Genomic DNA, 17,006 nt, shown 5'->3' on the forward strand with positions numbered 1-17,006 from the left:
GACGAGGTGGTTGGTAGAGACAGAGAGAGGAACACAGCCATATTGAGGAAGCACTATGTAGTAAGGTATGAATGATCATTAAGATTTTATATTATATACAACCGGAGTTTCTTTCTGAGGAGTTCTCGAGCCCCAGTTGGTTTTTTGGTTGTCTTTGACCAAACGTCTTTCTCTTGTTTACATGTCTAGACTTTTTCTTGTATCCAGCAGGTTCTGTTGTCATTGTTAGGGTTTAATGATCCAAAACGCTGCTTGTAATGATTTCTGTGTTGCGGAGTATGTTTCTTGTTGGCACTTGCATCACTCCCCTGCCTTAAGTGCCTCTACTATGCATTGGGATTTTGTCTGTCTTTTCTATGGTTTTCTCTTTGTAGATCCCAACTCTTTTTCCACTTAGACCCCTTTGTGGTTCATCTGCCTCACAGGCAAAAGGAAGAGAGATGGTGCTTTCTGTACAATGTGGTTTCCCGCTTTGTCCTGCTTGGACAGTCTATTGCTTGGGATTCACCCATGTGTGAGAACTACCATCCTATTTGTTCCCGGAGAAAGCAATATTGCTTAGTTATAACAAATATTCTCCGAGGACAGCAGGATGTTAGTCATCACGAAACCCACCTGTCTCCCTTGGGGGTTGGTTTCTCCATGAATTAGCTATATTATGGACAAGTGGTTTTCAACCGGTGTGTCTCAACACACCAGTATATTGCCAAGTATACACAGTTGTGTCGCCACACTTACTGGTCTCCTGCTGACCCTGCTGCTCTCCCTGCCCCAGTGAGATGCAAACTAATTTTCATCCCAGCCTTGAAACGCTGATAGCCTGGGCAGAATGCAGCAGGAGAGCAGGAGTCAGCGGCACTCGCGTCATGGTCTCTTCTTCTCACGCCCCGCAGCCCAGAAGAGGAAGTGGTATGCAGCAGCTGCACACATGGGAAGAAGAGACCAAGCTAGGTACGAATGCTACGGCATCGGCCCGAAGCAGAAGAGCAGCGTGGCCTGGAGCAACGTCAACCCTCGCGGCCGATGGGACTGCTGTCTTGAGGCCATGAGGACTGGAAGAGAGAGGAGGCTGTTGCTGCTGCTAGTTAGGTGGAGGGAGAGAGAGTGAGTGAGCGAGTATATGTGTTTGAGATCCTGTGTGTATGTGTGTGATAGCATGTATGTAAATGAGGGATTGAGAGCCTATATATTTCTGTGAGACTGAGAACTGTTTGTGGATTGTGAGCTTGCATGTGTGATTGAGATCCTGTGTGTGACAGACAGCATGTATGTACCGGTAAGTGTGTGAGTGAAAACCTGTATGTGTGAGAGAGAGCATTTGTATGTATGATTAAGAGCCTGTGTGTATAAGAGAAAGAGAACATGTGTGTAACTGTGTATTGAGAGCCTAGGTAAGTGAAAGAGGGAGACCATGTGTATATGTGTGTGACTGAGAACCTGTCTGAAGGTGAGAGCTTGTGTGTGACAACGGAGAAAGTTACAAGGAACATACCCCCCCCCTTAATTCACAACAATCTCAGGGCACCTGGAAATCAAACACATCCAGTTATGGAGAGCACAGCATATTTTTTATCCTTACTTTTAATAATTGGGTCTTGTGTCTGCTGTTTTGAAATATTTTGTTGGTGTCTGGAAAGTTTTTATGTGAGGTTTTTAATTATTGGATTTTTGATACATCAACTGTTTTGAAATCTGTTCTTTTGTTGGCATGGTTTTACTGCTATTGATTTTATATTTCTTGATTTGTTTTAAGGACTGGTGATGTTTCTCTTCCTTTGTTGCACTGCATATAGAGTCTCTAGTTTGTTACAGTTTCCAGTTCAGTTTTTGTCTATGTTTCTCTTTATGCTTTATGGTCTCTTTATTCTTTGCTAGGTAAGGATCTGCACATGTGATTGAGTTGAGGTAGTCTGCTGGCGTGTAGGGCTCTATAGCAGACTGGCTTGTTCCATTTTCCTAATCGGAGGAGTATTGGAGTTGTAAGGCCTGGTGTAATATTTTCGGTGTTTCCTTTTCTTAGGTAAGGTAGTTACTGTTTGAGCACTGGAAGTTGGTGCTGTTCTGGTTTTTCTATTTATGTAATTTCTGTTCAGAAAGATTACTTACCTTTCCTTTGTGTCATTCTTAACAATAAAAGTAATACTGGGATTTTTTAAACTATTATTATTTTTGCTGTGGATTATAATGAGCGGTGTGTCACATGTAAGCATTGTCTGTCAGGTGTATCACGATGGGAAAAAAGTTGAAAAGCACTGTTACGGAATGAGGAACTCTGCCTATAGGACAGGGTGATGACTACAGTTGGGTATGTTTGAAGGTTCTAGATTCTTTGAGATCAACATTCCATGCCTAGCTCCATCCATTGATATCATCCTTGTGTGAGGACTAACAACCTGCTGTCCTTGGAGAACACCAGGTAAGCAACTCGGCTTTATGTTTGCTTTACTTTAGCTCTAACCAAAGCCCTAAACAATGATACTGTTTGTTGCCAGAAATCTATGATAAGAACATAAGAAAATGCCATACTGGGTCAGACCAAGGGTCCATCAAGCCCAGCATCCTGTTTCCAACAGTGGCCAATCCAGGCCTTAAGAACCTGGCAAGCACCCAAATGTACAATATAAGCTCTGTTACATAGTTGGTTGAAAGAAAACCAGAAGTCTATCAAGGCTAGTCTTATGGGTTTTTTATACAGCTGCTTTTATTTCTCTCTTAATTGTTTCATTGTGACCCATTTATTATACTATAGTATGGGAACCCATCTCGCATTTCAAATTGATTTGCATGCTTTTGGTGCTTTCCCCTATAACACTATTACTCAGTTTGAAACTTAGAAGCTGATTTACTAAGCTGTGTTATGGCAGTAATCACATCTGCTACTCATCTATACTGGATCTATTGATAATATCTACGAATTATTGTGATGCAATTAATGATCTAGTTCTACAGCCTGTCATATGGTCAAATAATTTTTTTTTAATGTTTTCTTTTAAGATTAAGGGAAAACCTCTTGATCACTGAAGCTCCAGTTATTTGGCAATTTTGTCGCGTTATTGATTTAAATTGTTTTTGTGTCAAGGGGATTACTATTTGCAATTCTGTACCTACTGATTCAGCGTGTTCTATTGCTCGTTTCTTATTTCAACCTGTAGATAATAGAGATGTGAATCGGAACCGGAATCGGTTCGGATTCCAGTTCCGATTTACATGTGTGTTTTTTTTCATCGGGCCCGATCGTGGTTTTGTTTATCGGCTGCACCCGAGCCGATAAACAAAAAAACCACCCCAACCCTTTAAAACTAATACCTTAGCTTCCCCCACCCTCCCGACCCCCCCCCAAAAAACGTTTTACAGGTACCTGGTGGTCCAGTGGGGGTCCCTGGAGCGATCTCCCGCTCCCGGGCCGTCGGCTGCCACTAATCAAAATGGCACCGATGGCCCTTTGCCCTTACCATGTGACAGGGTATCCGTGCCATTGGCCGGACCCTGTCACATGGTAGGAGCACTGGATGGCCTGCACCATCTTGTGCTCCTACCATGTGACAGGGGCTGACCAATGACACCGGTAGCCCCTGTGACATAGTAAGGGCAAAGGCTATCGGCGCCATTTTGATTACTGGGAGCCGATGGCCCGAGTGCAGGAGATCGCTCCCAGACTCCCGCTGGACCACCGGGGGTTTTTGGCAAGTCTTGGAGAACCCTCCTGACCCCCACAAGACTTGCCAAAAGTCCAGCGTGGGGTTTTCCTATCGTTTTGGGGGAGCCCCCGATTTCTGACGATTTTGAAAATATCGTCCGATATTTTCAATTGTCCGAAGCCCGATTCACTTCCCTAGTAGATAATATTATTGAAGAAATTGCCACAATGAAAAATATAATTATTCCTTTGAAACTGCCTAGAGTTCCATGGTTTAATGAGGACTTAATATATAAGAAACACCATTTGAGGCAAGCAGAGAGAAGACAGCATAAGGATCACTCAGAGAATAATCACTCCTTTTTTAATGCTGCATGCTGTGTTTATAAATCTAGTTTTGAAGTTTTGAGAAAAGCCCACATAATTTCTCAACTTAATGATTCACTGACCCCAGTCCAAAAGAATTATTTTCAATAGTTCATAATTTGGTTAATGGAGTCCATGCTGAACAGAATGCTGATTATTGTAGTTCCTAGGCTTTTTCAAATTCCTGTATTGAAAAGGTTAATTAATTGATTAGTAATTCAAGGCATTCCTTTTCTCAGCTACTTAATGGATTAAGTTTATCTTCAATTATTTTAAATCCACCTTGTCCAGAGGTGGTAGTAAATGGTGCTGGGATAATTGTGAATCTGTAAGTCACATGGAAGTGGAGAAGATGTATGGGAATCTTTAAAAATTATTTTTGTCGTATAGACCTTTGCCCTTCCCCTGTACTGTATGCATTAAAAGATATTTTTTCAGGTATTTTGATAAATTTATTTAATCTGTTTCTCACAGGACAAGCAGGATGGTAGTCCTCACATATGGGTGACATCACAGGATGGAGCCCAATCACGGAACACTTTTGTCAAAGTTTCTAGAACTTTGAATGGCACCTACTGGGCATGCCCGGCATGGCACTAAACCTGCAGCCAGCAGGGGTCCCTCTTCAGTCTTCTTTTTTCCGCGCAGCAGTAGCCACGCGGGTTAAGGAGCTCCACAGAGATACCTGACAAGAATTTTCCTCATGGAATTACTAAAACCTTTCATACCCCACAGAGGTCCTCCCTTCGAATTTTTGACTCCGCGGTACTCGGGTAAGTTTTTTACCCGGTTTCGATCGATTCCCGTTGAGTTTGGCCCTTGCGGCCTTCGACCGCACCGCGGCTCAACTTTTCAAAGGCCATGGTGTTGGGGTTCCGTCGGTGCCCGGACTGTACGCGCACCATGTCCATTACAGACCCGCATAAAGTCTGTGTAATGTGTCTCGGGTGCATGATGTCCTGACTTGCACCAAATGTGCCTTAATGACACCAAAAGGTGAGAAAATGGAACTTTTCTTCCGTTCTCAAATTCCGAAGCCGTCTATTGCATCGACGTCATCTGAACCTGCACCGTCCACTTCGCACCAGTATCGGCCACCAGCCCATGACCATCTGGCGTCGACGACTTCTTCGCCTTCGACTACCTCTACTCCCCCTCAGGACCGAGGGGATCGTAGAGAGAAACATCGGCATCAACACCACAAGTCTCGGACCATTGAGGAAGGAAAATCTTCAACCTCGGCATCATCTGAGCCTCCATCGAAAAAGCCCCATCCAATAAAGGCACCGACCCTTTCTGTGACTGGGTCACTGAGGCAACCCTCACCCGGATGGGCATCGGGAGCCGTGACTCCGCCTTTAACAGTGGTCCCTCCGGCTATGCCTCTGCCTCCTTCTTCCCTTCCGGAGCCGGGGCTGCTTGCTCCAGGTCTCCGTGAAGAACTGGACCAGATGGGTCAGGAGGCCATTGATAAGGCGATGCACAGACTCCAAGTTCCTCCGACATCGAAACTGGTGCCGATTGTGGAACCTACCACCAATCCGATTCCAGCAGCACTGGCACTGCTGCTCTCGAAGATGGAAGTGCTTATAGCCGCTTTTCCACCGATGGATCCTGGGTCACCGATGGCTCTGGTGCCCTCCCCGCTTACTCTGTCATCGGGAGGGGAAACACCATTCTGCATTCCTCCATCGGGAGTTCTTCCAATGCCTCAACCATCGATGCTGATGCGCCCATCAGTGCCACCGATCCATCCATCGATGCCCTCGATGCCTGCATCAGTGCCCTTGATACCTTCATCGGTGCCTCCAGCACTTCCCTCGATGCCTTTGGAACCTAGACCGGGACCTTCAGGAATACCATTGTCCTGTCCTTCTCAGGCTCCTAAAAGGGCAGGTCCTGAGAAGGCTCCGTCGATGGAAAAGTTGCTATAAGCACTTCCATCTTCGAGAGCAGCAGTGCCAGTGCTGCCGGAATCGGATCGGTGTTCGGTTCCACAATCGGCACCAGTTTCGGTGTCAGAGGAACTTGGAGTCTGTGCATCACCTTATCGATGGCCTCCTGAACCATCCGGTCCAGTTCTTCACGGAGACCTGGAGCAAGCAGCCCCAGCTCCGGAAGGGAAGAAGGAGGCAGAGGCATAGCCGGAGGGACCACTATTAAAGGCGGAGTCACGGCTCCCGATACCCGTCCGGGTGAGGGCTGCCTCAGTGACCCGGTCGCGGAAAGGGTTGGTGCCTTTTTTGGATGGGGCTTTTTCGATGGCGGCTCGGATGATACCGAGGTCGAAGATTTTCCTTCCTCAATGGTCCGAGACTTGTGGTGTCGATGCCGATGTTTCTCCCTAGGATCCCCTTGGTCCTGAGGGGGGGAGTAGAGGTAGTCGAAGGCGGAGAAGTCGTCGATGCCGGACGGTCACGGGCCGGTGGACGGTGCAGGTTCAGACGACGTCGATGCAGTGGACGGCGTAGGAGTTTGAGAACAGAAGAGAAGTTCCATTTTCTCCATTCTGGCCTTGTGACCTTTTGGTGTCATTAAGGCACATTTGGTGCAAGTCAGGACATCATGCTCACACCCGAGACACATTACACAGACTTTATGCGGGTCTGTAATGGACATGGTGCGAGTATAGTCTGGGCACCGACGGAACCCCAACACCATGGCCTTTGAAAAATAGAGCCGATGATTCTTCTCAAGACACCGATGACTTGCCATCGCCACCTTCTCCTACTGAAAGCAGGAAGCATTCTCCTCCAGAGGACCTATCCTTCATAAATTTTGTGAAGGAAATGTCTGAATTGGTTCCCTTCCAATTGCAGACTGAACAAGATGACAGACATCAAATGATGGAGTTGTTACAATTCCTGGATGCTCCCAAGGAAATAAGCTCCATCCCTATTCACCAAGTTCTTTTGGATCTACTCAAAAAGAACTGGGAACACCCTGGTTCATTGCTCCAGTCAACAGAAAAGCTGATACCAATTATTTGGTCCAGTCAGCCCCAGTTTCCAGAAACCTCAGCTGGATCACCAATCTGTGGTTGTAGAATCTGCCCAAAAAAGGGCAAAAAGATCAAAACACCATTCTTCCTTTCCCCCAGGTAAGGAACAGAAATTCCTGGATGCCATTGGCCGGCGTGTCTTCCAGGGATCAATGCTCATCTCTCGTATTGCCCCCTACCAGCTGTATATGACCCAGTACAACAGGGTCTTATTCTAGCAGATACAGGACTTTAGAGAGTCCCTGCCTCAGCAATTCCAGGAACAACTTCTAACCCTAGTACACAAGGGTTTTTGAGGCAGGGAAGCATGAAATAAGATCTTCTTATGATACCTTTGACACAGTTTCCAGGGTATCTGCAACTGCTATTTCGGCAAGAAGATGGGCCTGGCTTAAGTCTTCGGACTTGCGCCCTGAAGTACAGGACATATTATCTGATCTGCCCTGCATAGGAGACAATCTGTTTGGGGAACAGATTCAGCGGATGGTGGCGGAACTCAAGTACCATCATGAGACCCTTCGCCAGCTCTCTCTGATGCCCTCTGGGTATTCCTCCAAACAGCCTTTCAGGAAGGATACTAAAAAGTCTTTCTTCCGTCTAAAGAAGTCCTATCCACCACAGATTAGGACTCGTTCCACGAGACCTTTCCAAAAAGCCCAGTCTCGTCAACCTCGTAAACAAAAGCTGCAAGCAGCTCCTCAGCCGGGCCCTGCTTCCGGTTTTTGACTCCTGCATAGAGAGCAGCAGCCAGTTTCCACTGCCTCAGATACCAGTGGGAGGTCGATTATGCCATTTCAACAACAGGTGGCTGAATTGGTTCCCTTCCAATCACCTCGGACCAGTGGGTCCGAGGTGATTGGAAGGGAACCAATTCACCTCGGACCAGGAAGCACTAATGCAGGTGCTCACTGTCGATGTTTTGCTCTGGGTATTTAAACCCTAGCCATGTTGCAGGTCTTCTTGCTCTGCAGTGTGTATTTCTAATCACTGCCTTGTTTGCTCCTGCCTTGCCTGCTCCCAGCCTGCCTTGTTCACCCTACCTTATTCCAGTTTGCCTCTGTTCTGCCTTGACTTCTGCTTGGCTTGCCTTGCTCCTCTCTGCCTTGTCCCAGACTTGCCTTTTCCCGGATTGATATTTCATGTTTGACCCCTACATGGACCTTGATTGTGCCTGTCTATCACCTGCCTCGACCATTGCCTGGACTTTAATCATTCCTATCTGATGCCCGCTTCAGCCATTGCCTTGACCGAAATCATTTCCATGTGCCGCTTGCCTTGACCACTGCTTGGATCACAATTATGCCTGCTTCCTGCCTGCCCTGGCCTCAGCCTTTGTCCTTTAGGGATCCTCCTTTAAGTCCTACTGGCCTTCAAATCCGTGGGCTCAGCCTGTGGAGGAGGGGGCTGGTATAGGTGAAGGAGCTAGTCCCCATCTGATGAGTTTACCTACTGTTGGTGAGGGCTCTGCTGGGTCACTGATGGGGTAGAGCCAATGTCACCACAGTGCAAGGGCTCACACACATGATGCTCCTTGTATTCCCCATGTGGACAGGCAAAAGAGCATCATGACTCAACTGGCACCATTTTATTGATGGTACTGGCAGATAGTTGTGAATGGGATCATTTTCCCACTGGATCCTCACTGCATCCCCAAGAACTTTGAGGTGCCTCTTTCTGAGGATGAGGAGGGTAGAATTGGGTTCCCGAAGGGGCTCATTCCCTTTACCTGATGGTGGGCTTAGGAGGGGGCCTTTTTTTTTATTATGTTCTGAGGGCCAGTGGGGTAAGAGGAGCGGGACTAGTTGTACAATACTTCCCATCCAGAGGTTTGCTGTGCCCCCGGCTCCCCACAGGAGAATACCCTTTTACTACTGCAGTGGACCATTTAAAAAATGGGAGGAGCCTTAAGATGGGTGGCCTCTATTGTGTATTAAACAAGGGAACCCAAGCTGATCGGTGAAAAAAGCAGCCTTTATTGGAAAAAGCCCGACCTGGCCGAGTTCCGCTCCTGCAGGAGCTGCCTCAGGGGCTGTCAAAGGCAAAAGATATATACATATCTCTTAATATAATGTTAAAATACACATACAAAAAAAACATATATATGTGTGGTTATGGACAAACCAAAATAATAGAGACATCAAAAAATGTAAACATTTAAACAATTATTTGCGATAGCAATGCATTGATAGATGTATAATGAAACAATAAATGTATATAATGTGTATATACATTAAAAATTGTGAATAAACATCCTTCTCAAACTAAAGATAATAGTCATATTTATCTGCAGTTTCCATCATCACTACTTTATTTTTTATTTTTCATTTTTTCCTTTTTATTATCATATTTTTATTTATGACTATTTTTTAAAATCTTTATTAGTTTACTACACCAATGGCCGGATTTTTAAATGCCCTGTGCGCGTAAATCCGGCCGGATTTACGTGCGCAGGGCTCTCGCGGCGCGCCTATTTTGCATAGGCCGCCGGCGTGCGCAGAGCCCCGGGACGCGCGTAAGTCCCAGGGCTTCGTAAAAGGGGCGTGTAGGGGGCATGTTGGAGGCGTTCCGTAAATGATGCGGCATTTCGGGGGCGTGGCACCAGCCCGGGGGTGTGGTCGAGGCCTCCGGACCAGCCTCCGGGTCGGGTGATGGCACAATCACATTTACGTCTGCTTTCAGCAGGCGTAAATCTGCCAACAAAGGTAAGGGGGGGAGGTTAGATAGGGCCGGGGGGTGGGTTAGGGAGGGGAAGGTGGGGGAGGGCGAAAGAAAGTTCCCTCTGAGGCCGCTTCGATTTCGGAGCGGCCTCGGAGGGAACGGAGGCAGGCTGCGCGGCTCGGCGCGCACAGGCTGCCCAAAATTGGCAGCCTTGCGCGCGCCGATCCCGGATTTTAATGGATACGCGCGGCTACTTGCGTATCTATTGAAATCCCGTGTACTCTTGTTTGCGCCTGGTGCACGAACAAAAGTACGCGTTTGCGCTAAATTATAAAATCTACCCCCAAGTTGCCCAGCCTGGATCAAATGATTTTGATGAATGCTCAATCACATTGAAAAACCCATTAACAATAGGTAGTTACAAATTTTTCTTTGATCATGTTCACCTTCGTAATGTGCTTTTGTCCATTTTGTAAAACTTATATATTCCATATGTTTATCAATCAATATGACTCTTAGTCCAATGTATCCAAAAATTACACATACAAACTTACGCATTATCTTTAGTTGAGAAGGATGTTATTCACAATTTTTAATATATATACATTTATTGTTTCATTATACATCTATCAATGCATTGCTATCGCAAATAATTGTGTTTAAATGTTGTTTATATTTTTTGATGTCTCTATTATTTTGGTTTGTCCATAACCACACATATATATGTTTTTTTTGTATGTATATTTTAACATTATATTAAGAGATACGTATATATCTTTTGCCCTTGACAGCCCCTGAGGCAGCTCCTGCGGGAGCGAAACTCGGCCAGAGTTGTGCTTTTTCCAATAAAGGCTGTTTTTTCACCGATCAGCTTGTTTTCCCTTGCTTGTCAGCACTTTGGATCGGCTTCCGATTTGTTTCCTTGGTCTATCTCTATTGTGCATTGCCATGGCTGAGAATGTAGAATGTTCCTGGCCAAGGCAATGCACCAAAAATTACCACTACATGTAATAAACTGCAATACTCAGGTAGTCAGTACAGTGCTGTTTTACTTCAGTTTGCAAATCTGGCCTTTAGTTTGTCCACCATTCTTTAGGGCCTTCCATGTAGTTCTTAAGAATTCTACAATGTTTAAAATTTCATAAAATAAAAATAGTCAATCTGTATGTTTTAAGATTAAAGGAAGATAACTACTATTGTAGCTCACTATACCTTGAAGAAAAAGGACGTTTCGTCATTATATAGCTATGGAAAAATTATATATTGAATAAGGCTTATTGCTTAACAAAGGTCGAGTACAGTGTTATCCAGCGCAAGTACTTTATGTAAATTCTCACAGGGCTCCTTTACCATCAATGGGTTTTATGAAGGTTTGCCTTTCCAATGAATGTCACTTTACGGTTGCTGATTTAGAACTCTGAAAGTGGATTTTTTTAAACTTATTTTTATCAGAATATCTTCCTCTTAGATTTCAGTATTAACACCTATTTTAATTCAAAGAGCAGAAAAATCAGATTTCAATTAGTTTATGCAAGATAAATTTTAAATTTTGTTTGGAAAAAATGCAGTACACATTTTCTGTTTCTGAACTGAGTTGAATTTTGTTGCTAATTTCTCAGTTATCAGTTTTTAAACATTTATGCTAACATTTATGTTTATGTTTTAAAGTAGTAAAATATGATGAGATATATTTTCAAAACACTTAAATGTGCTGTCACTTCAACTCAGCCCAGTGTGTAATATAAATCTTTATAGGGTCATTCATCAAAATGCGTTATGGCGTTAACACATGCATTAATACCATAACGCATGTGCTAATGTTCATAAGGCATGGGGCAAATGCAAATTGTTTGGAGGGGTAGGATCAGGGAGGAGTTTGGGTGGGATTTAGTTAAATGAGGAGCAATATCACAGCGTATGATAGCATAATGCATGGTATCGCATGGTTTTAACACTGGAAATAACTATACCTTTCTCCTGGCGTTCGGCTGTGCAATATGCCCAAAATGACCATAACGCAAATTGCGATACATTTTCTGAATTGCATTTTGATCATTTCTGGGTTTGGGAGGGGAGAAGGGAGAAGAGAAAAGTGGAGTGGAGTAAAAAGAGAGAGAGCCTCTGGGAAGGGCCTCACTGTTTGCACCTATTTATATCTCTATAGGAGGGCCATCTAATAGGTCGAGGTGACCAAATCTTCACCAAGTTGTACTGTACTGTTCATACATCTCACTCTACATGTGAAACTGGCCCCTAAACCACCACCACATCTCACCTCGATCTATTAGATGGCCCTCCTATAGAGAGATAAATATTTCACTACTATGAAGTAAATTTTTTTAATAGATACTTTGGGATTTATTTATTTTTATTTATTAAATATTGATTAATTGCTTAACACAAGAAGGCCTAAATGATTTACAGTAGATTGCATAATAAAAATTTATACAAATAAAAAAACTAAAAAAAGAAATAAAACAAATACATGAAACATATAGATACTTTAATGAACAGAGAAAGCACAAACAAAATCAGAAAAATGCCTGCTGCAATAAAAAGACTTTTAAGAGGAATCTAAACTTTTTTAGATTATCTTGAAGGCAAAGTTCCACAGGTAGGGAGTTCCACAAAACAGGTGCAGCCACAGAAAATGCTGAGTCTCTTATTGTCGTAAGACAAGCATGACATACAGTAGGAACGTCTAGAAGACCTCATTGAGAAGATCTTAAATCTCGAGTAGGTTTTTATATTTTTAGCAAAGCATTAGACCAGGAACAAGAATCCGTACTTAGCTTAAAAGTGGTCATAGCAATCTTGTATTGAATTCGCTGTTGGATTGGCAACCATTTTATTTTTTCAAGCACAGGAGTAATATGATCAAAATGTTTAGTACCAGTGATCAATCTTACAGCAGCATTAAGAAGTAATTGCAGAGGATGTAAAGAGTCAGTCGGAAGACCTAAATATAAATTATTGTAATAATCAACATGAGGGAACTGTAAATACATCCATTTTTTCTAAATAGCAAAATAAATGTGTTAATATTATTTATATAAGCTAAATTATATCATTGCTACATTTCACCTTAGGCCAAGTCATTTTTAATTTTTGACCAAATTAAATACCATAATTGAAAATGATTATTTTCAAAGTGCATTTATGAATACTGATAAATGTATAACATTAACATTGGAAAGCAGAATGTAATATTCAGTCATTTATTTATTGATGTTTTGCTTCATCACCAGGTGATGCTTTTCCTTGGACAATCAGCCTGCATCATTTCAGTATGTATACGCTTCTTGGACAGCAGAAGACGCTTAGTTTAGTGGAATCTATGGGATGCACCTCTACCCTGGCTGTCACTACACACAATATACCCGCCATGGGTCTTGAATCCAGGCACTCATTTGTTGTCTGTCTCCATGTTGACCTTGAGTCACTTGAGATAAAGTGCTCAAATCCCCAGGTTAGTATATTTAATAGAGATTTGAAAGGATTTTCAAAAATAATGTAACTATCGTTGTCCTGCATCTTATTGAGTAGGCTCACGTTAATTAAACAGCTTTTGGGGTTTTTTTGCTTCATCTTCGCTGTCAGGGTGACTAGGTTGAGATTTTCTTTGAAGTACCCTCATGTTATGTAATTTAAAATCTTTTCAATTGTTAACGTTGCAGCATGAATGCATCTTTTGGCAGATGGAGTGAAATAATTGTAGATGTGCTGCGTAAAATACTGAAGCAGCCTGTTGTACCCAATGGACCAAATTTTAAAAACATTACTCATGCTAAAAAGCCCATATATGTGAGTATGTGGGCCACACATGAGTGACTCATATTTTAAAAGCCATAACTACGTGCATGCATGAGTAACAAAAAGGGAAAGAGTTGGGGCGGAGTATGGGCAACTGTTAGGCACATAACTCTGTCTTTTAAAACTGGAGGCCTCAGCTGATTGTGACTTGTTAGACGCATAAATTTACTGCTGCTTCTGATGAAGAGCAAGTCTATAGATCTCGTGTATTTGGCTTACATGACAGGATGAGTGATCTGGATCAATTGGGGGGTGTGCAGGATGAAGAACTAGAGAGGTCTGGATGACCTCAAGATTGACTGGGCAAAACTGGTGGACTAATTTGAAAAACTGGGAATGTCCCTCACAGGAGCATATTTTAAATCCGCTTAAATACACGTGTGTTAAACCTAGCAAAGTTCCTAATGAAGATATGTAAATTAGGTTTGCTCAAGAAACCTCTTAAAATTAGGAGCATACTTACTTGCAGTAGATGTATTTTAAATCTTATAGGCATGCATGATTTAAAATTCAAGCATATATTTGCTTGTGCACCAATCATTGCATGTATGGATGCATGTGCGCTAGTTTTAAAATTGGCCTGAATGTGTGTGATATACAGTGTTGCAATGAAAATTTCAGTCAAATTCACTTAGATTTTCTTTCATGTGACATGAAATGTTTCCATTGAGTACAGAATGAAGAGTTTGAATGCAGATTCTCTGCCATTAAGCACCAGAGATGCTAAGGGATGTCTCCCATTCTCCTAGAGCAAGCAGGATGGTAGTCCTCACTCATGAGTGACATCATTGGATGGAGCCCAGCATAGAACTTTGATCTCAAAGATTCTAAAACTCTCAAACATGCTCTACTGAGCATGTGCCGCTGTAGTCATCACCTTGACCCCTAGGCAGAGTCCCCCAATCTCTTTTTTTCCATGGAGCCATGTGGTTGCGGAAGCCGTGTACTTACAGTATTCAGCTTTGCTCTCTTCTCACAGTTCCTGTCATTTTTTTCTAAAGCTGCAGCTGTTTTCTTTCCTTTTCCTTTAGTTTTATTTCTTTTCCTTTTCCTTTTCTTTCGACAGTCTGCCAGCCGCATGGTGAGCTACCCTGTGCATCCTGGCAGAATCTGCTACTTAAAAAAAAAAATTAAAGGAAAGAAGGAAAACTTTTTGCAGTTTTGCATCTGTGTCCTTTCCTTGCTCTGTCTGGTTTTTTTTTTTCCCCCCTGGGTGTTGACAGGATTGACTTCTGCAGTCCAGATTGATCCGTGGCAAGCCTCTGAGCCTGGTGACTCGCCTGAGTTCTACCTGGGCTGGAGTTCCATGTTGTTTCACTAATCGGTGGGGTGAGAGGATCATCCTCCCCACATTCCAAGAACTAGTCTCCATGGATGGACATAAGCCTTCCCTTCTGCTTGCCAGTCTTGGCAGTGCAGCCACCTTGGGAGAGAGGGTGAGCAGGAGCCTGGACTTGCAGCTTGCTGCCGCACCTCTGTGCTATGCTCAGTAACAGTTGCCCATGCACATCTGTGACCAGCGCACTATTAATTTGATGCATCAATTTATTTATTTAATAACTTTTTTATATCTGTATTCGTGTGAACATTATATCGGTTTACATCAAAACTGAGGTTGGAAAGTTACATAGAACAAGGATGGGGAGAACTGGGACAGGGAGGGACTAAATATCTGGATGAGGAAAGGCAGAAAAAGAGAGCAAATAATTAACAATTATATCGTACATGAAGGGACAAATACAATGCATGGAAGATAACATGATTATACCATTACATAGTAAGGTCAGAAAAATTGGCAATAAAACAAACGTGTGAAATATTGGGATTTATATGGGAACAGGTTTCAACAATCAGTAATGTAGCGAGGTAAGTGTCAAATCAGTGTCATATCATTTTGGGGGGGGGGGGGGTCCTATTCTGGGTATGCCTGTTTGAAAAGCCAGGGCTTTAATTTTTTCTTGAAATTGTTGGTGCAGGGTTCAAGACGGAGGCTCGCAGGTAGTTTGTTCCAACAGATGGGGCCTGCGATGGACAGAGCTCTATCTCTTGTGGAGGATATGTGTGCTTTTTTGAGGGAGGGGATATGGAGCATACATTGTGGTTGGTTCGAATGGGATGGCTGGATTGTGTGTGATGGAAAGGTTCGACAAGCCAGTTTGAATTATGTGAGTAAATGGATTTGTGGATAATGGTCAGGGTTTTGAAGAGGATGCGGAAGAGAATGGGGGAGCCAGTATAGGTCTTTAAGGATGGGGGTAATGTGGTCGGATTTGCGTGCATTTGTGATGATTCTTGCTACAGCGTTCTGCAGCATTTGTAGTGGTCTTATGGTGGAATAGGGGAGGCCAAGAAAAAGGGAGTTGCCTGAATAACAGTGTGGAGGTCGTGGGTGTGGAGGAGTAGTTTGAGCTTTTTCATTACGTTGAGCTTATTGAATCCTTCCTTCAGGACTTTAATATGTTTTTTCATGTTTAGAGATTGGTCAATTTGGACTCCGAGGTCTCATACGCAGAGTTGAGAAGCAATGGAGTTGAAGGCTGGGTCACTAGAGAGTGCTGGCTTCAGGGTTTGATGGTTGGTTATGAGGAGTAGCTCAGTTTTGAGGAGTTCAGAGTTAGGTGGAGGATTGAGAGTAAGTTGTTTATAGATTTCAGGCATTTCTCCCAGAATTTGAGGGTTTCTGAAATATGAATGTCATATCAGATCGGTTTACATGTAACATGGGGATTAACTTACTAAACCATTTAACAAAGAGGCAAAGTTACATGAAACAAGGAAATAGAACTTGGGGGCTAGGGTAGCCAGAAATAAAGGACAGCGGAACTAAATAAAAAACATAGCGCCAAAATTAGGCGAGGTTGTGACTTATGGTTTCAAACGCTGCAGAGATGTCGAGGAGGGCGAGGATGTAGCTGTGGCCTTGGTCAATGCCTATGAGAAGGGTGTCTGAGAGAGCGAGTAGGAGGGTTTCTGTATTAAGATCTTTGCGAAAGCCAAATTGGGCGAGGTGAAGGATGTTGTTATCTTTAAGGTAATCCATGAGTTGGGTGTTGACCACTTTTTCCAGGATTTTTGCGATAAATGGAAGATTGGAAATTGGGCGGTAGTTAGCGGCGTCTAGCAGGTCCAGGGAGGGTTTTTTGATAAGGGATTTGACAATTGCATGCTTGAGATTGTCTGGGATTGTGCCAAGGGTTAGGGAGCAGTTGATGATGCCCACTAAGGGTTTGGCTATGACGTTGGGGATGGATAGGAGTGTTTTTGTAGGTATGGAGTCTGTGGGGTGGGATGCAGGTTTAAGTTTTTTTAGGATGGATTCAATTTCTTTGAAGAGGTGTGGTCGAGGGAGCTTAGGTTGGCATTAGTAATGGTAGAGATGATGGGTATGGGAAGTTGGGTGGTAGGGAATCTTCGGAGGATGTTTGCTATTTTATTGTGGAAAAATAGGGCAAGCTCTTCACATTTACTGGAGGCTTCGTTGTTAGGGATGGCGGGCGGCGAGGATTTAGTGAGATCAGATACTTAGGAGAA

At 43.5% G+C, this 17,006-nt stretch overlaps 1 protein-coding gene across 1 annotated transcript in view; it reads left to right on the forward strand.

Annotated features, from left to right (window-relative positions):
* The window catches only part of VPS13B (vacuolar protein sorting 13 homolog B), a 2,198,633-nt gene that overhangs the window by 1,094,614 nt on the left and 1,087,013 nt on the right, over window positions 1-17,006 (forward strand). The window contains 1 exon segment of the mRNA XM_029587199.1: window positions 12,911-13,131. Within this exon segment, the coding sequence (XP_029443059.1) occupies window positions 12,911-13,131 (221 nt within the window).

This window comes from Rhinatrema bivittatum, chromosome 2, assembly GCF_901001135.1.
Source record: "Rhinatrema bivittatum chromosome 2, aRhiBiv1.1, whole genome shotgun sequence".
In the NCBI taxonomy this organism is placed as follows: domain Eukaryota; kingdom Metazoa; phylum Chordata; class Amphibia; order Gymnophiona; family Rhinatrematidae; genus Rhinatrema; species Rhinatrema bivittatum.